Source organism: Trachurus japonicus, chromosome 8 (assembly GCF_045865225.1).
Source record: "Trachurus japonicus isolate A0001 chromosome 8, Traja_1.0".
In the NCBI taxonomy this organism is placed as follows: domain Eukaryota; kingdom Metazoa; phylum Chordata; class Actinopteri; order Carangiformes; family Carangidae; genus Trachurus; species Trachurus japonicus.
This window is the reverse complement of record NC_140914.1, coordinates 24,070,808-24,097,317: the sequence shown is the minus strand read 5'-3', so window position 1 is coordinate 24,097,317 and position 26,510 is coordinate 24,070,808. Positions and strand designations below refer to the sequence as shown.

The 26,510-nt window shown below is 45.3% G+C and overlaps 2 protein-coding genes across 2 annotated transcripts; both read right to left on the bottom strand.

Moving 5' to 3' along the window:
- Window positions 1-112: 112 nt before the first annotated feature.
- LOC146983322 (casein kinase I) lies at window positions 113-10,051 on the bottom strand. Its single transcript, XM_085784832.1, has 11 exons — window positions 9,889-10,051; window positions 7,177-7,267; window positions 6,790-6,900; window positions 6,370-6,518; window positions 5,416-5,644; window positions 3,494-3,664; window positions 3,118-3,266; window positions 2,807-3,002; window positions 2,562-2,701; window positions 2,081-2,148; window positions 113-1,979 (listed from the first exon to the last, which is right to left on the bottom strand). The coding sequence occupies exons 2-10, from the start codon at window positions 7,250-7,252 to the stop codon at window positions 2,116-2,118; spliced, it is 1,254 nt and encodes a 417-aa protein (XP_085640958.1). The 5' UTR covers window positions 7,253-7,267; window positions 9,889-10,051; the 3' UTR covers window positions 113-1,979; window positions 2,081-2,115.
- A 920-nt stretch (window positions 10,052-10,971) lies between these two features.
- On the bottom strand, window positions 10,972-26,410 carry tnrc6bb.1 (trinucleotide repeat containing adaptor 6Bb.1). Its single transcript, XM_085784829.1, is given in 22 exon segments — window positions 10,972-12,994; window positions 13,086-13,225; window positions 13,958-14,028; window positions 14,264-14,479; window positions 14,694-14,786; window positions 15,714-15,860; window positions 16,206-16,373; window positions 16,578-16,730; window positions 16,965-17,175; window positions 17,381-17,488; window positions 17,702-17,902; window positions 18,714-18,851; window positions 19,040-19,195; window positions 19,329-19,391; window positions 19,570-19,760; window positions 19,926-20,072; window positions 20,374-22,243; window positions 22,245-23,272; window positions 23,593-24,030; window positions 24,201-24,222; window positions 24,581-24,668; window positions 26,109-26,410. Coding segments are annotated over 21 exon segments (6,195 nt in total). The 5' UTR covers window positions 24,638-24,668; window positions 26,109-26,410; the 3' UTR covers window positions 10,972-12,417.
- Window positions 26,411-26,510: the final 100 nt, after the last annotated feature.

The window sequence follows — 26,510 nt, the reverse complement described above, 5'->3', positions numbered from 1 at the left end:
TCAGGAGCACTACAGTACATGTACACACAACACACCCCTTTATACATATTATAAAAAAAACAAAAAAATATGTTACACAACAGAAAAGAAAGAGAAATGAGTCAGCAAAAAGTTGTGAGCAACGTTATTCGTTTTTATTACTTCATAAAATATACACAAATACTGTTGTAAATAAAAGTGTGTTAAACAACTGTACAAGCTATCAGTACACAATACATAAAGTGAAGTCCCCGTCGTCGCAGCCTCTTCTCTACCATCCCCAACCCAACAGTTACAATGCCACTGGGTCATGGTGGCCTGTACAAAGGTAATTACACAGTACACTGCTATTTACACATCCCTGCAATTGCATCAGCTGTTTTCATCTGAATGACATCATCAAGGTTGCTGGAGGTTGAAATTTCAAGGTGACATCAAACTATTGGTGTATCATTTTTGCAGAAGGAATATTGAAAGCCCTATGTATCACATGAGGTGGACAGACAACCTTTGAGACAGAACAGAAGGCAAAAATATAGGATAAAGATAATTCTAATAAGTTATAGGACGATGAAATGAAACAGATAAGAAGAAAGAACAGAAAGTTACTTCTGACAAATAAAAAATAGTTTAACATAAATACCAAAAACAAACAAAATCATACAAAGACAACATGAATCTTATATTCTGAGCAGGGATACACTGCACCACGTTCTCTCTAACACACTCTCACAGACATGCACACACATAAAATGTTGGATGACCCAGCTGGCAAAGCAACAGTAGCCCATCCCACATAACTAATACCTAAACTTCTGAACCCCGTTTTAGTCATTAGTATGCATTTTTCTACTTTACATCTTAAAACAAATAACCACATTTTGGCTTTACATCAAAATAAAAAATATTTACAGTGGAGTAAACATTTGAAAAAAGAAAAGAAAAGAAAAAATCATTGGATGCCCCAACCCCAAACTGTAATCCCCATCAGAGCCTCCCCACGCCCCAATGACCTCCAATAAGAAAAGAATAAAAAAGGTAACATTAAGAACTATCATAAAAATTGCAGCCACTATTTGTTAGCCAAAACGGGCAGCTATGGTCTCTGGTCAAATACGCTGAGAATTTCCTGAGGAGCTTCCCTCAAGACTTGGGAGTGTGTCTTTGCAATATCTATGGTCATTCTTCACCTTACCCACTCACATTAAAACCAAACAAGAACACGCAATTCAAAAAACGGGGGAAATCGGGTCAGTGGAGGTTTTGGTGGCTGAGTTTTGAGGGACAGTACATCATCACAACATAGATGGATGAAGGGCAAGCAAGGACCAATTGCTACTTCACCAGAAACGTTACTCTACAACAGCTAAAACATCACTTACTTTTCCTTCCAAAGTTATCTCTCTCTTTCTTTTCGTCCACTACCCTTGCACCTATCGCTCCCCACCTACCTCTTCATCTTTTAGCTGTTAACATCTTTCAAATGTAAAAAGACAGGAAACCCAGAACGGGCTCCAATTTAAGACGTCCTCATAAAAAGGTAAGACGACATTCACAGAAAAAGTTGTTTTTGCTCTGTTGAAACTGAAAAAGATAAATCTTTACTAAGCCTATATCAATCACAAAGTTGACCTTTGAGGAGAAACATGCGTGTGTCCCTGATACCTTTTTGCTTCTTTGATGCCCGTTCCTTCACATTTGTCAGACAGAAGGTACTGAGGGAATGCTTCGAGGAAGAGGGGAGCAGGTCTGAGCAACCATGGAGCAACAATGGTGTAGCACTGTCAGTCGTTTGCATTTCGTATTGTGGTGATCCAGGGTTCAGTAAAGAGGGTCCTTGAGAGAGTGCATGTGGGATGCCATCATGTACTTCCCTGGATCTTTTAAAAAATTTACCGTCCAAAATATCCATGTGTCCATTGGCAATTATCTTGAAATAAGACAAGGTAAAAAAAAATAAAAAGGACAAAAAACCGGAGCCATGAATATACCTTGCAGCCCTGAAACAAGAGGCGGATAATTAGTTATTTGATCAGGTAAGTAATGTATTAGTGTATTTCTGCGGTCAGCATGTGAACAAATGAGTGAAACTAGACCTCACCTGTCAGTTTCATGTGCATGCAGAGCCAAAGCCTTCTACTTGCCCATGTGCTCGAATGGCACGCTGACCTGCAAAACAAACAGACTTAGACTCAAGAGGAAGCATTACACACACATACAGCAGGCACAATGATGACGGTACACTGAATTAACATTGGTATTTTGTCATGATATGGACATCACCCAATAAAACCACAGTTTTAAACACACCACTGTAAATACTATTGATTGTTTCAGTGTTACAAAGAGTTACGAATCTGTCATATCACCTACATCTGTTACTAAAGGTGTAGCAAGTCAGAAGTGAGCCATGGTCTTATAGATGTGTTTCAAAACCATGTGATGGATTGCAAGGTAAAAAACAAAATCCCTTCATTTAGAAAAAAAACCTGTTATTATGGTATTATTGAGTCACATCACTCAAAAAGATAATTTGAGTCCTGAGGAGCTGTCATTAAACCAAACGAGTTGTGTGTTTTCACCTGTGATGTAGAAATTCTGGACTGGTCATGACGGGCTGTGAGGTCAGAGGACGATACGTTGGCGGGAGCCCCGCGGTGGAGCCTCATGCTCACCTTCCTCTCCCTCTCTGCGCGAGAAATTGCACGTGGCGACGTGTTCCCTGAAACGATGCATAAAATTGAGGGTTGACCACATCTGGTGCAGACATTCGAGACAGAAATCCCTGCTATGTCGGAGGAATTTAGCAATTTAGAGGGAAACTCACCAGACTGTTGGACCCGCGAGGCAGGGTTGGAGATGGCCTGCTCCGGCCCATTCCTCACTCTGTTGGGAGCGCTGGGGTTGGGACCAGGGGGGAGGCCTCGTGATGCAGACCCTCTGGGGGCTCCTCCGATTCGCTCGTCCCTCTCATCTCCCGGTCTCCTGTCCCGATCCCCATCCTCAGCTGTCCGACTGGCGCCCTGACAGATGAGAGCAGTTACATTAAAGCTATTCCAATGAGAATAAACCGTCTACCATATTCTGTGCCATATTGTAACATGTTTTTAAGTTAGAAACACTTCGTCATAAACTCACAAATTTGAGCATGTTCCAGTCAAAGACATAATCATAGGAGAAGCCCTGTCGGTGGAACAGATTCCTGAAGAGTTGCCGTAGGTAGGAATAGTCCGGCTTGTCGTCAAAACGGAGTGAACGGCAAAAATTCAGGTATGTGGAGAACTCAGCTGCGGGAGAGGAAGTAATGACAAAAAACTCAGATTACAACACAACATAACAACATCGCTGAATCAGTAGTAACCTTTGACTTTGATTAGATAACATTTGCATTGTTAGGGTTCAATTTCACACGAAGGAAACCTGACACTGCTGCTGCAGCAGCTAGTGTCACAACCACAGCCACTGGTATGCTGCAGCCTCGGTACACGCAGGCAAACACAGACACATCACTTACAAGGGTATCCTTTGCAAAGAACCTCGATGGGCGTGGACATTTTCTTCTCACTGATTCGCTCATACTTCTGTCTCTTGGTTGCAGCCTTGAGGCCCTGCCAGGGGAGGGAGCCCAGGTTGAAGTACATGAGCACATAGCCCAGAGACTCCAGGTCGTCACGTCTGGACTGCTCTGTGGACAGCAAAAAAATAGGGAGACGGTATATAAGAGTGAGAGAAAAAAGCTGCAGGATAACCCCTAAGTGCAGTAAACAAAGGACCATTCACCTAAACCCCATTTACAGTTTAAAAAGATAAAACCACTGGCCTCTTCAAACACACCTCTCAAAGGAATTATACAAAGTTACAGGTTTCAGGAGTTTGTAATGGCCACATAATAGTCACCAACCCATCAATGAAATGCAGCCGATTGTCAAAAGATGAGAAATGACTTCCCTTTTCCATAAAAAAAAGAGGCCTATTGGCTCTATTGTGGAGACATTAAGAGCTTTCATGTGATACTGGGGTCTAGTGATCTTTTAAGATGTCACAACGACGATTGATTTTCCTCCACATGACTACAGATGGAAAATAAAAAGAACGGGGGTAATTATTCTATTCTATTTCAATATCTATGTATGAAAGATAATGGCAGCGCAATGAGGTCAATTTGTGCTAGAGATGTGAACAGTTTCCACTACATGTCCACTTTGTACAGAGGAACATGTCGCCTGTTAATCACACAACACCAGAAATTAAAGTTGCTTATTGGAGTGGAATAAAATGAGCTATTCTAGTGTGTAAGCAAGGTTTGGGCATCACAGCACTCGCTGCCATAACAGACTGATCAAGCTCCACATTCAAATGGGTTTCTTCATTTTAACACTTAAAACATCGACTCCTGAAACTGCTGAAACAGAGACAGCTCTATCCCGTCAGAGTTTCAGCTAATGTCCTCGGTTGTTCTGCCAACCATCCTTTGTGCTCATCTACTGTATATCCCTCAAGTTACTATCCAAGCCAAAGTCAATATTATAAAAACAAAATACAGTGATAAATCATATCATTTATTATCATTTTGTACAATAAAATGAGATAGGGTGTGTGTTTAAATAGTTAGACATGAAAATAGTCTGCAAAATGTTTTATGGAGCATTACACTGAAATGGAAAAACCACTACAGGCCTGCTTTCTATCCCAGTTGGCATTTCCTTCATTCGCTGTGTCACGAGCTCTGTTCCTTTGCATCCGCTAAATGATCTGATAGGGTGTGTATAAACAAAAACACTGATAAAGAGATGAGGAAGATCCAGAATCAAACAGAGCAGAGCTAGTTAAACAACTGAAGAACCCCGGATTTAAAAATCACTGAATATCATGTTGCCACAAAAAAAAAAAAACTAAAAGCAAAAAGAAAAGCGATCTGGAAACTTTTTTCAACAACAACTGGTGAAATTTGACGCACTGTGTGCGTTGTGTTAAGGGAGATCTCATAAGCCGGCCCTGATGTATCACATTTAAGGTGGAGTTTAGAGGCAGCTGTCAAAGTGGAACTACTGTGTCACCCTGATGGAGCAGAAGACTTCGTTTGCCTGTCACTCAAAACACCAACAAATACTTACAAATGTCCTCATTTCTTTTCCGTTCGACAGAAAACAACAAGAACCGACCTATTTCCTTCTGCTTTACATACCATTACCCACACATTTAGACCTTGCTGCCATGGCAGCGACGCAGGATGTAAACAAACAAATCACAACACATCTGAAAGGAGCTTTCTAGGGCCAACAGACCTGCCTGAGAACATGTGTGAATAACAAGGTCAAGCAGCAACAGCAGTGCTGTCATGAGGAACCTAATCCAATGTTCTGCAAGACAAGTGACAAACTAGCACCACTTCTTGATGCTCAACACACACACACACAAATATAGCCTTCGTCTTACCGATTCCAAGATGCGTGTTGATGGAGGCGTAGCGCGCCGTGCCGGTCAGGTTCTTGTTCTCCCTGTAGGGGATGTGCTGGTGTGTGCGGGCATCACGGTACTTCTTGGCCAGGCCGAAGTCGATGATGTACACCAGGTTCCCCTTCTTGCCAAGGCCCATCAGGAAGTTGTCGGGCTTCACATCCCGATGGATGAAATTCTTGGAGTGGATGTACTCGATGCGACTGATCTACAGAGCACAGGTGAGACAATGATTGATAAAACGGTCCGGTTCTGCAACACAGAACACCAATCGTTCTGATAAAAAGAAGAGAACCTTGTGGCACTTTCATGGTGACATTAATACGCAGCCACACATTAACATCATTACATGTTACTTGCTGTCAGGCCCGGCACTTTCCTTGTTTTCCAGTTTTCTAAACTCACTGAGCAGCAGTAGGTGCACTCAATGCATCAAGACCTTGAACAGACTAAGGCAAAGAGGACAGCAGGATATATGGAGACAGGACACGACAAGGTGACGACCCCTGGCTATAAGTGGACAGTCCAACACCCATATAGAGGACTGACACAGCAACTTGGCTGCAGTTAGAACGAAAGGTTTGTTGAGTTGTGCTTCAGAGAGCTATCCATGAAATGAAATATCTAGGCCAAGATAAACAGAGAGGCCTGAATCCTGCAGTACAGAGGATGCACAAGAGCAGTGGTGACCAAAACATGTATAATCTTTAAATAAGCCTTAGGGGAATCATGTGCAATGTTTCAATACACGAGTGTGTGCGCCAACAAATACAAGTTATTCAGGTCATGCACATGACCTAGTAGGATCTCAATACTACATCTCTGTATTGTGCTTATAAACAGAACTGTTTCACTTAGTGAGATCTTGACTGAGGGGACTGTGAAACTGTCCTAATTCTAACACCCCCCAAACTATTCAGAGACAGGACATACCATCTGGTCTGCCAAAAGCAGGACAGTCTTCAGGCTGAACTTCCTGGAGCAGAAGTTGAAAAGGTCCTCCAGACTGGGACCCAGCAGCTCCATGACCATCACGTTGTAGTCCCCCTCTGCGCCACACCACTTTATCGAAGGAATGCCCACTAGAATACAAGTTTTTTCAACCAGTTATTATTCACAGTTGATATTGTTGCAAATATATGATCATGTATGGTGCATCAACTCTGTGAAAATGGAATTACATCACAATGTTGAGAAAATAACAGTGCTTCAGACATAAAGAATTAACTGTTGACATTTCCTGTGGGTTTAGGAGGGAGTCTGCGTCTGGAATATTATCCGTGACAAAACATTTTGATGTGGAATGCGTTGAAAAATCAAGCCGAGCATGTCAAAGCTGTGTTCACTTCCTACCTCCTCCTTGCATCATCTTGTAGAACTTGCTTTCGATGTGTAACTGCGGGTGTTTGGTCTTCACACATTCAAGCTTGATGGCTACCTCTTCACCGGTGGCGATGTTGGCACCTGACGAGACACACACAGAAAACAAACAATTAAAAAATAAATAAATAAAAGTACAACCACACATGTCTGAGCCATGACAACTTCACCAGTACATGTGGCGATGGATGAATGTGAAGGAAAATCTGACTCAGTGCCCAGATTAAAAGAGAAATTAATGGTAGAGTATGAAAAGAGACTGTCCAGCAACTAATGTGGAAAGAACCTGAGCATTTGGACAAAATGGAAATATAGCAAAGGCATGCAAAAACAGAAAAAATGTTGTCCGTTTCCACTTACCAAGGTAAATGTCTCCGAAGGAACCACTCCCTATTTTTCGCCCTAGCCGGTACTTGTTCCCCACTCTCAGCTCCATGGTTGCGAGTCGTCACTGTCACAACACACAGCACAGATATGGTTAGAGGAGGGCAAAATACACATGACACTAGGGTAGTTAGACCTCTTCTTTACTCTCACACAAACATTAAAGAAGAGGAAAACTCAGCTGAATGTAACATCAGACTATTTCCTCGACTTTGCCCGAGTGGTAGAATGAGGGACGATACCCTCAAGAGCCAGTCAGCTGCTCACATGACGACCGTCAAGGCCAGACATGCTGAACTGACCACGTGTTTGTGTGAGAATGTAGCCTAAGCAGGGCTAGTTGATCAGCAAACAGCTGTCTTGCCTCCAGAAACACACGATTAGATTTGTAGGATGGCTGGGAGGGAGGGGGAGGTGGCTGCACCGAGATCAACAAACACAGGGAGGAGAAGAGAGAAGAGAAAAAAAAAAAATACAGCAAAATGCTAGTTGCTTCTTGGAAGAGGAGTGGATCAGAAGAACCAGCGGCTGCATCAGGACTTGGCGCACACGAGGAAATGAAGTGTATCTTCTGAGCCGAGCTGCACGTGATGCTGGAGCAGGATCATCATTTATTTAGTACTCGCCCTACCACGCCACATTGTGCAGCCACTGCAAAAGCAAGACTAAGCTCTCTACTGTTCTGAGCTGGCACTGCCAAGGGAGGGAAGGCATGAGCAGCCACGGCACGCTGGCTGACTTTATCTGTGTCAAGGCCCTCAGACAATTCTGTGCAATGAACTTCAGGAGGCAAAAAAAAGTGCTGCAGAGAATCATCACCAGCATCGGCGCATTTTTCAAAGAGATTTTTTTATTTCCCAAGCAGCAATTTGGGTTCACTACGTAAAAACACACCGTGCCCTTAATAGTAACAGTGAACGCCTGTTCCCAATGGAGCTCAGCTGTGTTTTCAAATAACAGTTCATGTCAGCCTGGGCGCTATTAAATAAGTACACGTCACGTGCTCTATTGACAATTCAGCAGGGACGCATATGAAACGTACCGTGTCGTCTCTCCGGATCTCCGTTTTGTACTTTCAATGACCTGAATCTACATCCTCTATAGAAAACAGCAAACAGTCTCATGACAACATCTCAGAGAAAGTGCAAAACAAAGCATTCTCAGACAACCCAGGTTTTGTGGCCATGCCAACTCAAGCAAGCAGAACACAGTCATCAATTCTGCAGAGCTGGTCCTCTGCATTCAGCCTGCTTACACCCAAACATCCCTCTCTCACAAAGTCACAAGCTGCTATAAAACAGTCATGTCAAATATACCACCATCTACTGACTCCAACACATACAACTTGCATTGCTCCGTCCTCATTTCCAGTGACAACATCAAGTGACTCAACACACCAAAAGACATGGGGCCTATAACTCTGTTGGTCGTAGCTGACTGGGGGACAGCCGGCCATAGTAGATGTGATGGAGGCAGATGGATTTGGGTTAATAAAGGGTTAGGTTTCATTACACCAAAAGGCTGTCTCGTGTGATACAGTCAGGGAGTAACATTATAAATCAAAAGACCACAGTGCAAGTTGCATTGATTAATTAATGTATGTTTGCAGTATGTGTCCCTATGAGTTTAAGTGAATATTTCCTCATGTGTTCAATCTAAAAAAAAAAAGCTTTAGGGAGGATGTAGCAGTGTGAGGATATGTAAGATGTTTAAAAACTTAGCAACAATGTGAAGAATGCACTAAATGTTGTTTCCAAATTGGCCCCAAGTGAGGAGTAGCAGGTGGTACTAGGCTGTCAGACACTTGGAAAAACAACATGTGCCATTGTAGTAGTAGCTGCCTGAAAGATGGGGAAAGTGTTGCTTCAGTTGGAGTCCCCAAAAGTGTGGCCGATTTAGTATTTCTAGAAATAACACAGACACACTCGTGTAGCGGGGGTCCTGGGTGGAAGTGACAAAGTTAAGTCCGAGAGGAAAAAACAAGTGAGAGACTCAGAGGATTTCACAATCACACGTAGAGCCGAGCTGAGCGGTGCTACGCCTCTCACAACCAGACAGCTGTCAGTCCACGGCCAACTCTGGGCTACAAACTACACACCAAACACACGAATCAATACAACAGCGACACAAACAACACACAATGTATTTGTTATGTGCGTGTACTGGCGGGTTTCCGACTGTATTTTTCAGGTCCTGGTTGCTAATCTTTGAGAACCGAGTCAGTTATGATTTACGATACCGGACCAAAAATATCTGCTATAATATTACATTTAACAGCGTTTGTTAACAGTCATAACGCTCATATCGACTCATTTGCTTGAGTAAAATACGATAGTAATGCTAGAAAATAAATAAATACCAAGCGAAGGCATTAAGGTTAGTTAGTGTTAGCTGCTAAGAGTAGGCTAGTGGAGAAACGTTAACGGTACCGTGGTACGTGCTGCACCACCAACATTATCAAAAAAATGTTTAAAAAGCTATATATGTGTGGTTATATCGGACTTCGCCACATTTTCTATTATAGTTACAACCAACCGCACCCATGTACTGGACCAGCCTGTGTAGATAGCTATCCTTACTACTCGCCCCCTCCCCCTCTCGCGTAAGCCGTGAATACAAGCCTCTAATTCGGCCGAATCAGGCCGCTTTTCCCCCTCGGTTTCCCCGGTTCCCCGACCCGCCACTCACCCGATACTGGGTTCGTCCGAGAGCTGGTTCGGTGGAGCTTCTGATCCGATGGTTGTCAGCCGGACAGGGGCCTGGGTAAAGGAGGATGGGAGCGGATTCTGGCGGCTTTCATACCCCCAGCTCGGAGCTCTGTCGTCGGTTGCACTCCCTGTTGATAGTCCCTGAGAAGCTCGAGCAGCAGCAGCAGCAGCACGGGCGGCCGTCCTCCACTCGAGTCTGTCTCCCCCTCTCGTTACTTAACAACACGCCCGTTCACCACGTCGATGATGTCATCCCCTGGATGTCAGGGCACCGTCATTAAAGAAAAACGTCACACGCAACTGCTCCTTCCTCCAAACATTATGACCATTAATTCAGCAATTATCAACTTAGTCTAATTATCAAGTGTCTAATTGTCACTTCAAGCGACAATTCTGAGTTTACACAGTCAATCCGGTCTTGTTTGCCATGCACTACACAAACGAATATAACATGATATTCAGCAATAATGGTATTTATCAGTTTGCACAAGTGTCTCCAGTGTGATTTCTTGGCAAACATGAAAACTGATTTTTCCACCAGTACACACCTGCAACTCCTTTATGACTCAATTTGAGCCAATATTTATTTGGATCAGGGTCCTGTCACAAAACTTTTCTCTGGATTGAAGAAATGATCTGTAATATTGCTTCTGGGGCCAGTGGTACCCACTACACACAATGAGAAGGAAAATAATTTCATACAGTAAGCAGTGGCTTACTGCAGGATGACGTGGGTGTTAAATAGGATTGGTTTGTGGATGGTAATGAGAGGGTGACAGATGGACATCCTGGCTTGTTTTGCTGTGGCCCAGTCTGTGAACAGTCATTCCACCTGAATGTACTTTCTCTGTCATACTCATCGCTACAACATGCAGTACCAGGCATTGCCTTACATTGGGAAGCACACAATGAGGTCAGGTTAATAGATAGTGCCACACTGTGTGACATCAAGACCTAAACGGATAAAGGACCAGTGCGTCAACACAGAACAAACTCCCAAGTGCTTTTAAAACACAAATTTCACACACAAAATAAATAACAAAAATGAACACAAGGACAAATGTAGAAGCCAATACTTTCATCTTTATTAATCTTGTTCTCATTTGTTTAAATAAATTTTTCCTTTGTAAAATCTCAAAACGAAAACACTGAACAGGAGTGTTAAAGCCTGTCTTAATTTAAAACGAATACACAACAACAGAACATTAAAAACGTACGGTAACTCTTACTCTGCATCTGTAAACAACCCGCCCCACCCCTCCCTCCCACTCCACACAGTTTGATAAGATTTGGCATGTCCATTTTCTCAACGCATATGCCTTCAGCTCTTTGTGTCATTAAAATGTTCTTTTTTTTTTTTTATTATTGCAGGTCGGACAATAAAAAAGACAAGTCTGCTAAAAAAACAACTTCAAATGAGAAAAAAGCATTAGTGCCAATATTTCTTAACACACAGTCAGCAGTATATCGAATGCACTCAAAACATTTTTGTATAGACCTTCTGTATAGTAAGCAGCCTTGCCCACATTATGACAGGCAGTAACATGCACACACACATTATCCTCACATTCACACACGCACAACAACTGTGGTGGTTTAATCCACTTACTTGGTCTCAGTCTCACTCATACTCATGTCCACATAATGTGTATGATACTGCACGCAGTATCGACACATGGAGAAATGCAACAAAGCCTCAAACTGCCAGCAATTAAACATTTATCACTGCAACAGTAACAAACATGTTCAAGAGAGAATAACAGAGAAAGAGTGCGTGAGATACAACAGTAGGAGGTCAGCATTTTGAAAACAGAACAATGACATTTTTCAATATTTTCACTGTTCAAAAAATTAAAACCATACATACAAACAAACAGAAAAACAAACTTAACATACACAGTAAGATACAGTTCTGTTGTCAATCAGAGCTGTTTGCATGTGTTTGGATTCGGTCTCCATCGTTAAGGGGACGTGAATACAAACTGCACTTGAACCTCACATCATGTAGTAGTTTTAAGTTCTCTTATACGATGAAGGTAATGCTGTTTACAGTGCCCATCTGTCTGAAGGCTTGTCTGTATTTGGTGTGTGCATGTGTATGTAAATCTGCTGAAAAGTCCCCTATTTACTAAGCACATAGCAATCCAGTCAAGTCTCTCAGACCAACTGACTTTTCATTCTTTTTCAGGTTTCAAGTCTAAGCAGTTGAAATCTTCATCTGTGGAAAAAGGCTGTATACACATCTAACAGTCCCTGCATTTGTTTATATAATAGCTTAAGTCTGGCCACAAGAATGTGTGTAAGCATGTCTCACATTTCTGCTTTGTGTGTGTGCACATTAATATGCATACCATGTATATGTATGCACATGTGGTATATGTGTAGTACATTAATATGCATACCATGAAAATGTGTGTGTGTGTGTATGTGTGTGCTATCGGTACATATGTATCCCAGTGTATGTTGTATCAGTGTGTCCAAACCTACACGTGCAAATGGAGGGGGCTCATCAGATGGAATCAGCTCCTCCTCCCAGCAGGTCGCCGGGTAACAAAGCGGCAGGGCTGTCCATTTGGTGCCTTTCCTCCATTTGCGGTGCCCCCCACAAGCTGCTGCTGGGGTAGCCAGCAGTCATGCCCCCCCAAAGCCCAGACCTCCCAGCCTCTACTCCCCCGACGCCTCCTCCCTCCCCAGACCCATTGGTGCTCCACTGGGAAAATATCCCCAGCCCAGGTCCTTGGGCCGAGGAGGTTTCTGAAGAACTGCCTGTACCATCGAGACTTTGCCAGCCGGAGCCGGACGACCGCACGCTACCTAGAACCGCTGCTCCGCCTTCTCCTCCTCCTCCGCCGCCATTTCCGTTTCCACCTGAAGCCGTGCCTGCTGATGCCCGCTCACTCCCTGGGGAGCTGCCTCCACTGCTGGCCACAGTGGTGCCCGTTCCAGATGAGCCCTGCGTCCCACCGGCCGCAGCCCCTCCTGAGCCGGCGCCCTCTGCCCCTCCAGCCTGGGAATGTGCAAAATAGCGAGCGACTTCTTCCTCACTCACGAACTCCGCCAGGATTGTGGTGTTGCCCAGAACACACCTGAGAGGAAGTTACATGTTCGTTTTTAGATCGACAGCAACGTGCTCAGTGTTCAGTAAGTGTGTATTAAGGAGGTGACAGGTTAACCTACATGTGCAGTGCACCCTGGGCCTTGGCTGCTTCCTGCCGGCTGTTGTAGCGAATCAGAGCACTGCCCTGGGTCAGGCCAAGGTGGAAGGTCAGCAGGGGGCCATGCTGCATGCAGATAGTCCGCAGTGTGGAGCCATCGATCTGTAGGGAAAGCATAATAAAGGTTAGGTGTAAAAGATTTAATGTATGTGTGTGTTATGTGAGAAAAGCTTGAGTAATTGTCTGCAAAGTTAGCAATTACAGGGACAAAGAAAGGTCAGAAAATCTGTGGGGTTATACAATAACAGTTATATGTTTGAAGAAATGTGAATTAATAAATAATGAGGTGAGACTATACTGGCTTTACTGGTCTGTTATCCTGTTACAGTAAGATACACTAGACATGCACGCCTATGTACAAGAAGACTGGATTCCTGTAAAACACTATATAAAATTTCGCCTAGACTTTCTAGAAATTTCACATTTCCATTTCTATCCTGTTCGTGTGGCAGTGTCATACCAGTGTCATTTGTGCAGGCTCTAATTGATTAAATGGCTCATCCAACTTCACAATCCAATTACAGACGGATCACGCATCATTCTGTCTCATTTGCATAAGACAGACTGAAGGGGAATACAGATGAATGAGCACAGGGGGTTTAACGCTTTGAGTTCAAACCCTGACAGTGTGTCTGAGAGGCTTCTTTTCTTTACAACCATGAAGACTTCCGCTGTGGTGACAGGTTATAAAAATGTTGTAATTCTACGCTGTACGTACAGTTTACTTATGTGACATCTTTACCTGGATGACTTCCATTTACAGACAGTGACAGAGTGCTAACAATCAAACCCCCTGAAAATTGCCCCTTTGGTATCTTTTTTCTCACTCTTTACCTGAGGCGTCAGGTTGCTCAGCAGCAACCAGCAGCTGCCTCTGGAGGCCACACCGTCACTCCAAGCTGAGCCTTCAAAGACAAACAGAAAAGGAGTGAGAAACAGAAAAGAAAACAAGAATGAAACAATCATGTCACAGTTGATGACTGAGAGATTACATCAAAGATCAACTCATTAACATTAAGACAACTTTCTACAAAGTTTCATGTCACTGTAGGCAGACCAGTGCACAGCCAACATGTCGCTGTCGAAGACTACGTTGACAAACGGTTAAAAAATAATAAGATCTTTTCTCGTAAACAGTACCTGGCCCAAATCTTGACTCTTGATTAATCCCACCCCCTCCCCAGCTTCGGGCCAACCGTGGGCCTCCACTACCCCAGGGGGAGGGCGAGGTCTGCTTCTGATTAGTTAAACCGGGAGGGGGGCGTGGCAGCTGCGAGCTGTTGCGATTGGTCTTCCACAACTTGTTTTGTCCGATGGGCTCTGGGGGCCAGCTGGGCTTGTACTCCGAGTACTTTCCTGAGGAGGATATGAGGAGGGTGGGAGAACGAGGGGGAAAATGAGTTTTGACAAACACACCACAGAACTGGGAGTGGAGAGTTCACAGTACGGCTAACCTCCGAGGCATCTTTGCAGAAAAGACACAACACAACTCGAGCAAAATCCAACGTAAACACAATAATAGAATATCAATAAAGTAACAGTATATCACGATCAATTATTTAAAAGATACCTGTGCTGTGTGCATTGCTGAGGGGGCTGTCTGAGGCACTGTAGGGCCAGGCACCAGGTGAAGGCAGCGAGGTGTTGAGGGAGGGGTTTGGCCCTACAAAACATTACAAGTTTAAGTCAACCAGAGTACAGATGGAGTACACAAAGAGTGCGTGAGCTGCACTGTTCATTGAACCTTTGATCTACGACTTCCTGTCAATAAATAGTCAATTTATGAGACAATAATTCTAGGCCAGCAATATACAAATTACACTGGGTATAAAAGTGCATGGACAGACTGTCTATGTGTGTTTAGAGGTTGCAATTCATAGAAGAAAAAATCATATCAATCATAAAACAAGGGCAGAATTTCTTTCCTGGTCTGACAATATACTCGTACACAACAAAAAGGTTAAATGCTTATAAAATCTCTTAAGGCAATAAGCACAATGTGCTCTTAACATGAGATAAACAGGCCACTGTCACAGGTGCTGACAGTGAGTCCATTTCTGATTTTATTGCTGTTGGCCCTATAGATTGTTCCATAGTCAGACTAGCCATCAGGGGCACGGAGAGAAATCAATTAAAAAAGGGCAAACAGTGTGGATAAAATCAAAGCATCATACTAAAATACTGGTATGGCCAATTCTACATATTAAACTGCACATGAAGACCATCTGCAGTTGAGGTAAATAAAAATCCTGCTTACTGTTAAGAATAAAATGCTACAGTTGAAGATATGAATCTTTTTGAAAGAGCAATGATCTATTGAAGAAGTCCAAGACTTGGCTGACCAATGGTGTAACTTCATCACTCACTAAGTCATGGACATTTGCGGATGTAGTGCTGATCCATGGCTGCCCCAGTCAAAAATAGCTTAAGAATCCCCAGTAAGCCCCCATCATCTATTTTTTTGCTTTTAATTGAGGCAGAATTCAAACTTCTGTCAACACAAATCTCATAGTTTTGGAGATATATTTACAGCCTAGTTCTAAAACCAACAACTATGTTCACTGAAATATTGGGACATTTAGTTAAATACCTATGTTGTCTCGCAGTAACTGGTGGTCAGAGTCATTGAGGCTCGGGGGTCCTGGGGAGCCAAGAACACTACCAGGAGTCATGTAGGGATCGGACTCGGGGTCCCCACTACTCTGGATCCCCTTCCAGGGCACACCGGGCTGGAACTCTGTCATTGGACAACAGAAAACTTATTGACTGATTGAAATGATGAAATGCTATCATGCTGCTGCTATTTGTACATCATAAGAACATAACCACTCCCGTGGTTGTGGCTATGTTGATTCTTCTGGATGTCTTCATGTATTGAACATTTAATCGGGCCTCCTCTTACCTCAAAGCTTTTAATTAAACATTGGTTGTAGGATTAAGAGCGAATTAATATTATCAGTTCTTGTTCTTTCTTTCTTTAGGTAGTAAAATGTTACTTGCTTATAAATATGGAGTACTGTCTACATGCGAGTCTGAGGCTGTTGGTCATGAGGTAGCAAGTAGCAGAGAAAGACATATTTACCAGGAGGCCAGCTTGACGTGGCAGGTTTGTTCCCCATTTTACTACCAGGAGTTCGGTGCCAGCTGTCTGCAGAGCCCTGTGGGGGAATCCCTAAGCCATCACCGCCCAGCATTTCATACTGGGAGTAAGGGGATCCTCCTCTCACCTTTATAGAACTGGGTAAAGGACCTTCAGAACGGCACACGAGAGAGAGAAATAAGGTCAAACAGATTGACATGAATATGTTTCATATCATATTCAACTGACACTGTGAACAAAAGGTGATTGCCAGTACAGTTAACACCAGATTGACAGCAGTGTGGGAAGTGAGCTTTGCCAAACTGTGAAATTTGTCTTTGCAAATATCTTGTTATGAACCATCTGTTGACCCACCATTCTTGTGAAGGGTTGTGTCAGGGGGAGAGGGAGCTGGGGAATGTCCCTCCATCATCCATTTGAAGCGGGACTGCTGTCCTCCCGTGTCTTTCATCCCTCCCATCATGGGACCGAGCTCAAGTCCTGACAGGTTTCCACCGGGGGCAAGCCCTGAGTAGAGGTCAGTGTTAACATAAATTACACAGCTACTGGACGCTGACAGGTGAGCATACCTGCATTATCCTGAGGCACATTCCTTTGACTTCCGATCTCCAAAAACCGTAACACAGGATTTTACAATGCTATTTTGGCAGCCTAACCAACCATGTACACAAAACCTTTCATCAGATTCTTACAGAACTGATTGCATATTTTTTAACCCACAACAACCCACATTAGACTCACCAGAGTACATCCCTTGCGTTTTGGCATGAAGGTCTGATAAGGGCCCCCCCATTCCAGGATGCGGAAGAGAGTCTACCATGGGCTGCTTGGACAGGCCTCCTCCCAGGTGAGAGGGGGACAGTTTGGAGCTCCCTCCTCCTGCAGCAGCTCCTCCAACTCCACCCTGCTGATGCTGTCTCTGCTGCTGCAGAATAGCCATAATCCTTGCCAGCTAAGAAGGACACGATTCAAGAAAACAAATCGCTATTAGAATAAATGCAAAGTACACCGAATGTTCCCAAACTGTCTTGATAAATAAATACATGTCATATGTTCTCAGGAAGGATGTATCACAGTTACATTGGTTGAGGATCAAAAGGTGCCAATATCTCTGACCGAATGTGTCATGTCTGTGTGGAGAACATCATCATGCTCACCTGCTGTGGGTCTGGCTGCTGCCTGAGAGGCTGTGGCTGAGGGAACTTCCTCTGGTTCTGCAAGAGCTGCTGCTGTTGCTGCTGCTGTTGTATCAGGAGTTGACAAGCCTGTGAGGAGGTGGGGAGAAGATGGATCAGAGATGAAGGTAAAAATAGCAAATAGTGCTCAGATAATTATACTGCGAGTGCTCGCAAGGGTGGGATTACTACAATTTACCATGTGATTTAAGATTTATTCACACAACAGCAGTCTGCGTCGAAATATTTTTCCAATGTAATTTATCAATCTGTCAGGCAACAATCTCGGATTTAGAAACGTACCAGATGGAACTGCTGCATGTGGGGGTAAATGTTGCTGAGCATTGCTAGCTGCTGTGGGGAAATTTGAGGGGGGAACACTCCTCCCCCAACACCACCGACCCCTCCGACACTTCCAACGCTGCCAACACCTCCTACTCCTCCAACCACTCCACCCACACTGCCACCAGGAGAGGGCATCTGCTTCAGCATAGGACCCGGCACCTGTAGGCCACAGGAACTGCTTTATGTAGTGTCGTCGATGCAGACACTTGGCGTTAGCGGAATATGAGAAACGGTTGTTCACTCGAAATGTATGAATGATAAAACATATTTAAATCCATCAGTTACCGATTTCAAAACTATTCTTGCACATCATTAAGTCAGTACAAGGTGCATGGGATCACAAACTATTGGCTGGGCACACTGGACAGTGTTATTGGTATCTCTTCAGAGGGCCTTCAGCTATTTGTCTAAATGACAAACTGAAATGTTAATAAAGCAAGTAAAAACTGTGTGGGGGAGATTTTGTTTTCTGAGACTTTTTCGTAAATGAAAACAGAATTGATTGTTGGGTCTTTGCTAGAAATGTGCATGTCAACAGGTGAGTACTGATTCCCATTTTAAGCAACTGCACCGCATGACGGAAAGACACTTCAAGATGCAATAAGGGCCAAGTGAATTAGACGGCTAATGTGTCATCTGAGTAATGCTGGGGAAATTGAACCTGTGAAATATACACAGGTGAAACAGTACTAGGAAACAAAAAGAATGAAGTCGATTTCATTATACCAAAACATTGTGTTCATGGCCTCTTAGAAGCTGCCAAGCCACAAAGTGTTCAGGAAATAAATGATTCTGTTCAGCAGCTAGCAAGTCATACAAACAACACTACTACCACATTGACATGTAGGCTTCCTGCATATCACCTATGTGATTATGTTAAGTCAACACTGGCAGGACTCAGGAGACCCTCCATCTCTCTTGCATTCAAATTCATCCTGACTAATAGCATCAGAGACGGCAGACAACAGACCTGAGCAGACAGGAACTGATGAGGCACTTGAGCACGTAACCCCTGGGAGGGATTCATCTGATGCATGCCAGGTTGGTGCATCCCTCGAGGCTGAGGCATCCCTCCGCCACTGCCAACAAACACTCCATGGCCACCCATCTGGCATTTAATGGAAACCAGTCCACCAGTTACCACAACTCACACTTGACATGGATTTTCACAGCCACATATCATATGTTGTTGACATGAATATCAAAATAAATACACTCGACTGCCAACTTTAAAAGTGTAAGTGTAAAGTGTAAAAAGTGACTTAATAAAGGTTAGCATTACAAACAGACTCGCACCTTTTCACCGTAGGGCCCCATGTCAACAGGACCCATGTCTTTGGAACTAGGCATCCGGTAACCTCCACTTCTTCCTCCCCTTCGCATCTCTCCATTATAGTCAGTTATTCCTCTCTTATCTCCTTCCATCTTTTTGTCATCACTTGGGTCGTCGCCCTGAGGAAGAACAAAGTCATTTAGAGGCCTCGCGCTCATTTTGGGATAGCAACAATATAATCCATTCATCACAATGAAATCATCAATGAGTAATTTTAACTGCTAATTCTTCTTTAGTGACTTGATATCTTACCAGAAGACCCATGTTTGAAAACTGCCGTGACACTGGGTTCATCCAGCTGTCGCCGCCTCCACTCTGAAGAAAAGAAATTCAAACATTTTTCTTTCAGTCAAAAGCAGAAAATAAAAAATAAAATTGATCCGTCGGTATTAGGGAAAGATACAAAACAAAATTGAACTACTTAATTTTTTTTATTACACTGAACCATAAGATTCTGCGTCACCCTGTTTGTGGGTCTGAGAATGTTCCCTACCTTCATGTTGCCTCTCTTTCCTCCATGAGTCTGACCCCAACCTCCAGAGTTGAAGGAGGAACTGCTTCCCTGGGAGCTGGTGCTGTTCCAGACCCCCCCACCACCATCATCTTCCTCATCCCAACTGGGGTGACGGGAGGCTGAAACGGATCCTTCTCCTTTCCCAGCCCAGCTTTCCATTGACTTGGTGCCTTTAGCAAAAACAAAACATGATAGATTTGGAAGTTCTGGTTTGAAAAATTTCCATTCAAACTGAGAGATGTATAATGTTGTTTTGTTTGAGGCTTAGCATCATGTCTTGAAATGATGAGGTAACCCCAGAATTTAGATCTTGTAATGTGAATCAGTGCTCTTACCAGGTTTACCAGGGTTGGTTGAAGAGTTTCCCCAGCCAGGCGTTTTGCTGGGTTCATCTGGCTCCCCCCAACCTGACGCTGCTTCTGACGTCTGACCCCATGCAGCTGTACCATTATCCACATTTTGTGAACCTCCTCCCCACATACCTAGACATAGGATATTGAAAAACTAGCTTTTAGAATATGCCAAAGAAAAAGTGTTTATTGTGTGAAACTAAAATCAAGAGTCAGTGTATATGTATAAATATATTTGTGCTCAGCTGCAGCTGTTTCTGATACATGAAATCAATATCCTGCACAAGCAATTGTAAGATTGCAACATCTCAAAGAAAAGTTTTTTTTTTTTTTTTTTAACAATTCAAATTCTGATGATGCACTACTTTGGGTGTGGACTTGGCAAAAAATAACTTATTTATACAACTTATTTGTAATGATCACCCATGCTTACCCACTGCAGTGTTGCCAGGGTTTGTGTCCCTATTGTGCTGCAGCCCCTGCTGCCTCCTCGGTGGCTGCTGCTGCTGCTGCTGCATGGGTGGTGGTGGTGGGGCCGGTTGACTGTGGCTTTGGCTGGGCGCAGCACTGTTTTTGTCCCACAAATTCACATTCTTGCTGTTGTAGCGGTTTGGGTCTCCCCAAGCTGAAGTGCCGTCATCAATTTCCATTTTACGACTGATAGACTGAGGAGAGGGTTCTTCCCAGCCACTAGGCTCCAGGTTATCCCCCCCACCTCCAGAGATTTGGGGGATCGGGCCAGAGGTCCAGCCCGCACTTTGGTTCTGATTCTTGGATGGTGGACCTCCACCTCCGACATTTGACCGGCTGCTCCACCCTCCTGGCCCGGGACCTCCTGGTGGCTGCGGGCCCTGTGATTGGTGCTGCTGTTGATTTGGGGCTTTCATTGGTGCCACTTGGCTGTTTGGTATCTGTGCTGATGATGTGTGGGGCTTAGCACTCCCCCAGTCCTGGTGGGATTTGCCACCACCCACATCTCCCCCTCCCCATCCTCCACGCTGAGACCCCCCTTCATCAATATTGCCCCAGGAGGATCCCTCATCAGAGTTGCTTCCACCTCTGTTTCGTCCATCTCCCCACCCACTTGCAGGTATAGAGTCTCTCTGGTCTCTCTGGTCTCTCTGGTCTCTCTGTCCCCAGTCTCCTCCCCAGCCACCTGCTTCACCTCTTCCAGTCCCCTTCCACCCCCCTTTCCCTTTATCCTCTGGACCATCTGTCCATCCACTACCCTGTTCTCCAATGTCTCTCCTGTTTCCTCCTCCTCTGTGATCCCTCCATTGCTGTTCTTCAGTCCCCCATCCTTTCTCCTGTTTTTCAGGAGGGAGATCACCCCAGCCTCCAGCTGCCTTTCCTGGGTTGCCCTCAGCATCTCCTTCTGGCATCCCTGGCTTCCTTATAGTGCTACCAGGCATGTGAGGACCACAGGTGGATTGTGTTGCACCACCATCCCAGCCATCCTTCACTGTACCAGCACCAGAGTTTAGGCTGGACGTGTGACTGCCAGAAGATGGATCATTAGGTATTGAACTTGTGTTGGATGGGTACCCGGGGCCACGACTAGCGGTAGTGTTCATGGTTGCTGATGAGAATGCAGAGGAGGATGAAGTGCTTCTTTCATTTCTGCTTCTTCCATTTCTGCTTCCTGCTCCTGTTGCGGTGTCCAGGTCCCAGGCCACGTTCTGCCGAATCTGGGTCTGCCCCCAGCCCATGTTGGACAGAACCCTGGGGTCCAGGTCAGATCGATTGAGCATGCTAAGTAAGGCCACGTCAGTGTTGGAGTTCTGTTGGGAGCGGTGGTGCGCAGACGAAGCACGGTCCTGGTCCTGACTGCCACCACTCCCTCCTCCACCACTTCCAGCTATGGAGCCTCCTCCACTAGAGGATGAGGGTCCTCCACCTCCAGTGCCTCCATCTTGCCCTCCTCCTTCACCCCACTCCCCAACTGCCCCGTCCCCACTTTCCATCCCTTTCTGATTGTCCCAAGCTTTTGTCATAGTTTCAAACTTTGGTGTGGCAGAGTCCGGCAGAACGCTGCCACCAACCCCTACGCTGCTTCCACTACTGCTGCTGTTGCTGCTCCCGTCTCCTCCCCTTCCACTTCCTATTGCTAAGTTACTTGAACTTACACCTCCCGCTGTGCCACCCCACTCTGCATCTGAACTGCCTCCTTCCCACGCTCCCTGAGATACCACTGGGGTATTTGAGCCACCATCGTTTCCCCTGCCCCACGCTGCCTTTTCACCCTGACTACCAAAGCCCCACACATTCCCTTCCTGCCCCTGAGTTCCAGTTCCTCCCCCCCCCCCACCCATCTGCCTGTGACGCACCTGCACCGAGGTCGGAGGACGCTGGAGGCATGGATCTCCAAGAAGAAGTGGCAGCTAATGCGGAAGAACCAGAAAGGTTACCGTTCCCGTCTTCGTCGACACCAGCCGGCCCACAGTCTCTCTCATCACCACCTTCTTGATTTGGTCCTGCTCCTCCTCGTGCTCCCCCGCTTGAACCCGGATCCGCCCCTGGGTTTCCTAAGTGCTGCTGTGGTTCTGCACTCCTGCCCCCCACAGCTGTCTCAGTGTGCTGCTGATGAAGACCGGTTTGATTCACAGATGAAAGAGGGTGAGTGGTGATGAGGGTGGTGCTGGCAGAGAACGAGGAAGCTGAAGTAATGGACGAGTGTTGTGGGGGGCTGTCACTAGCCGAAGTCGACGTCCCACCTTGCACCAGAGCAGGCCAGGCAGAGGGGTTCATGTTGGGGTTGAAATTGGCACCAGGGACACTGCTGCTGCCACCCAAAGGGCTCTCCTGAGGCCCAGGAAGAAGATGGGAGACTTTGGAATTGTAAAATGCTGCTGATCCGAGCCCTGCCTCCACCTGAGAGGAGGAGGAAGAGCCCCACACACCACCACTTGACGGAACACATTCATTAAGCGAGGAAGAGGAGGGAAGAGGAGAAGAATGAGGCGGGGAAGGATTGTCCATGTTCCCTGTTCCTCCTCCTGCTGCTCCTCCCTTCTGCTGGATGTTTCTCTCACTCCATGAGGCACTACTGTTGTTGTTGTTACTGGGGCAGTCCTGCTCCTGCACCCCTCCTCCAGCCATATCAGAGCTCAGTTTGGCCCCGCCTAGGATGCTCGGCCAGTCCTCCAGGTCAGTCCCATCCACAATCACCTTCCCGCAGCCCTGAGAAGAGGACTGGCTGCCAGAGCCTGCCCCCCATGTGGAATTTGCATAAGTTGAAGTAGTAGTAGTAGAAGAAGACGACAGAGCAGCGACACATAATGAGGATGAAGAGGAGTTGGGGGGTGAAGGGGACGATGAACCCGGGTTGGAATCTATGTGAACAAAATTGAGACCAATAATTTAATTGACAACTCAAGCACTGACAATACAAACTAGTGAACAAACCAACTGGTGGTCCCAGTACTACAGCTTACAAGTCCCTATATTGAATATGTCATCATTGTCATGTGTACAAGTTTAAAACTATAATATTATAACATCAATTGCTGGATGGTGTACCACTATAAACCCTGCCCATGGCTGCTGAGTAAACTTAATTGCTGCTACTTTAAGACACAAGTTTACCACAGTTAGTGGCATCATGTGTTACTAGTAAATGTTATCATCTTTTAGTTTGGAAACAGTGACCCACCCGTGCCTCCAGCTGTGCTTGCATTGGGGTTATCTGCTCCCTGTGAGGAAGCAGGTGGGGTGGCTGCCCAGCCACCGCCTCCTCCTCCTGTACCCCCTTCCCCTCCTCCTCCTCCGCCCAGCAGCATGGAGGACAGCGGCGGCTGGCCCCTCTTCAGTAACACTTTATGGTCCTGCTGGCAGCGAAATCTCGGTGGAACCTCTCTGGACATGTATCGCTGCTGCTGGGAGCTCTGGCTTCCAGAGGGAGAGGAGGAGGGCTGTCCGTTGGCCACAGCAGTCCGCTGCTTTGCATTGTTCCCACCACCAGGAGGAACTTGTGCAGAAACCCCAGCTGCACCAGGACTGGGGGATGAGGGAGCAACAGGGCCAGGGCTGGGGGACACTGAGCCTGGGGTGGCAAGTGGCTGGGGGCAGGAGGGCTTGGCTGATTCTGGCACTGAAAAATGCAAATAATAAAAGGGTGTGAATCACTGGTATACTTGAAAATTGAGGCATGCACATGTACAATACAATTCTATGCAATAACAAATTCCCTGGGTCACCACAATACAAAACACATATCACAGTGGACTGTCCTAGTAACAAACAAAAAGAAACTAAACATACCTTTGATTTTCTGTTCTGGCACCTGAAATACAAAGAATATTTTAGTCTTACATAGGGCAGAGAATTTCCTGGTGGCAAATGATAAAGAACATTTTGTTTTCAGATCACTACATGAATACAAGTATGAGGGAGAAAATCTGTTACAGAAACCAAAAAAGGTCACATTTGATATTCACCATGTCAAAATCACACCCAAGGAAAATTGAAAGAAATTTAAAAAAACAAACAAACTTCTATTTACCAGAGTGAATATTCAAAATAGCCAATTAATAGAGAGTATCAGCTCTAATTCAACAAGTGAGTGGTAATGAACTGGAAACTGCATCATAGTGACAATTTGCAAAATAAAAACACAGGCAAAGGTTGGTGGCACTGTTTACCTTCTGAGAGGTTTCCCTTTTCTTTTTATCTTCTTTCTTCTTTTTCTTGTCTTCCATGAACCACTGTTCCCTTTCCTGATTCTCCTGTCTGTGAGGATACATGTACACATTCAATTATTAATGCTACACATCAGGCCTCACTTAAAGTAACTTAAAACTCACAAAATAATAGTTTTTTCACACATACACCACTTTGTTACAATTAATATTATGATCAGATCTGTGCCTGGTAATGCACCTACACAGTCTATGTTGTTAGGAGTGTAACGTTAACCTGGGGCAGGCAGCTTGACAACAGCCCGTGGTAGTCTAGCTTCTCACTGCATAATTCATTAACCAGCAAACGATTGCAATTCCAACCAACAAACAACACGGGCAACAGCCAAACACACAAGTGACTCCAAACTCTACATTTCTGGAAATGTCAGGGCCTCTTGCAATACAGACTGAAAAGGCAGCATGATCCAGATCATACTAGCTTTAATGTGTGTGGATGACGGGATCTATCCGGTGTTATCAAGGACAAGCAATGGCTGACCCAACACCTACCCCCCCATAACCCTGCAAAAAGTAAACATATGTGTTTGAAATATGCAAATAACACAGCCCATACCCCCGCCACGTGAGCCTGTTTGTGTGGAAAGCAGAGCATGCTCCAGAGAGCTGGGGAAAAGCTGGACAGTGTTGTGTGTGGGGAAGCAGAGGGCTCTCAGATATCAGAGAGCTGTAAATACGACTGGGCCCAGTGTGTGTTAGCTAAGCTGCACGTAATTAGCACCATGTCATACAGCGCTAATGCAAGCTAACCTCACAACTTATGGCTTTAACCCCTCTCTGGATAAACAACCAGCCTTTCACGGTTTGGCCTGCGTAATGTGTGAGAAGATGTTTTGTAGTAGCATTAAAAGCAAAACGACTTGGATTTCGGGGTAAATACGAGGCCAAGAAACAAATAGCTGCTAAGTACGGTCCACCAGAGGAGCTTTACTCGAGCAGGCGAACAGCTAATGCTAGTCGACTTCAACGCAGCGGTGAGCGCGGAGCCGCGACCGAGGACCGGGGTGTCGCGGGGATAAGCCGTCCCAGAGCCAGGTGCCTCTGTCGGCGCTCACCTGTACGCAGCAGACTGCGGACAACAACAGGCACGTCACACTGGCTACAGACATGGCCCCATGTTTGCAAACACAATGCATTCCCCTTCGTTTACACGAATGGCCTTTTTGTCTCGTAACTTCAGCGGGTACAAAAACACCGCTGACAGCAGGTCGGTGAGCGCACGGCGAGCTGCCTCGTCGGTGCCCACGGCCGACGGACAGACGGACGGACAGGGCCAAATTAAACGACGAACTTCGGTGACGTTTCTTCAGCCCTGCGACGCACAACAAGCGAAGCTCCTCTAAAACTGACAAACCCAAACGTTGTTGGCTGTACGGCGGTAGAAAATTGTTATAAACGACATTAGCCAGCACACATATTATGAAAGCTACCAAAGCGCACAACGTTTATGTAAAAAAATTAAAAAACTCACCTCGGGAATCACGTAGGACATAAAGTGCTTCTGTGCAAAAATTCTTGCAGACCTACCGCTAGCAGGCTAGCACGGCAGCTAAGCCCAGCGAGCGAGTTCTTCGAGGCTTCCAAGGCTAAACTGAATAAGAAATGACATCACCGAAAGGCGAAATGTTAATCGTAGAAAAAAACGAGGAAAGGCGACTATCCTTTATGCGCGACTGGAGCTCTCAAGCTGTAAACAAAACGTGCATAAACCCTTGATGACTGTCAGACGCTGTATGATCGGTTAGTTTACTATCGGCCATTTTGCTTCTGTGTGGAGGTTTAGCAGCAGCATATGATATCACCACCAGGCTGCTTGTTGATCAGAGAGGGGAGGAGGAGCGGCGCGCGGCGCCCTGGCCGCCAGAGGGCGTCC

Excerpts from the sequence above, each read along its gene's own strand:
- LOC146983322 (XM_085784832.1), bottom strand. The coding sequence starts at position 7,252 with ATGGAGCTGAGAGTGGGGAACAAGTACCGGCTAGGGCGAAAAATAGGG. Across the intron at positions 6,901-7,176 it reads CTTCGGAGACATTTACCTTG|GTGCCAACATCGCCACCGGT; the intron begins GTAAGTGGAAAC and ends GTGTCTCGTCAG. Across the intron at positions 3,665-5,415 it reads CAACACGCATCTTGGAATCG|AGCAGTCCAGACGTGACGAC; the intron begins GTAAGACGAAGG and ends TGCTGTCCACAG.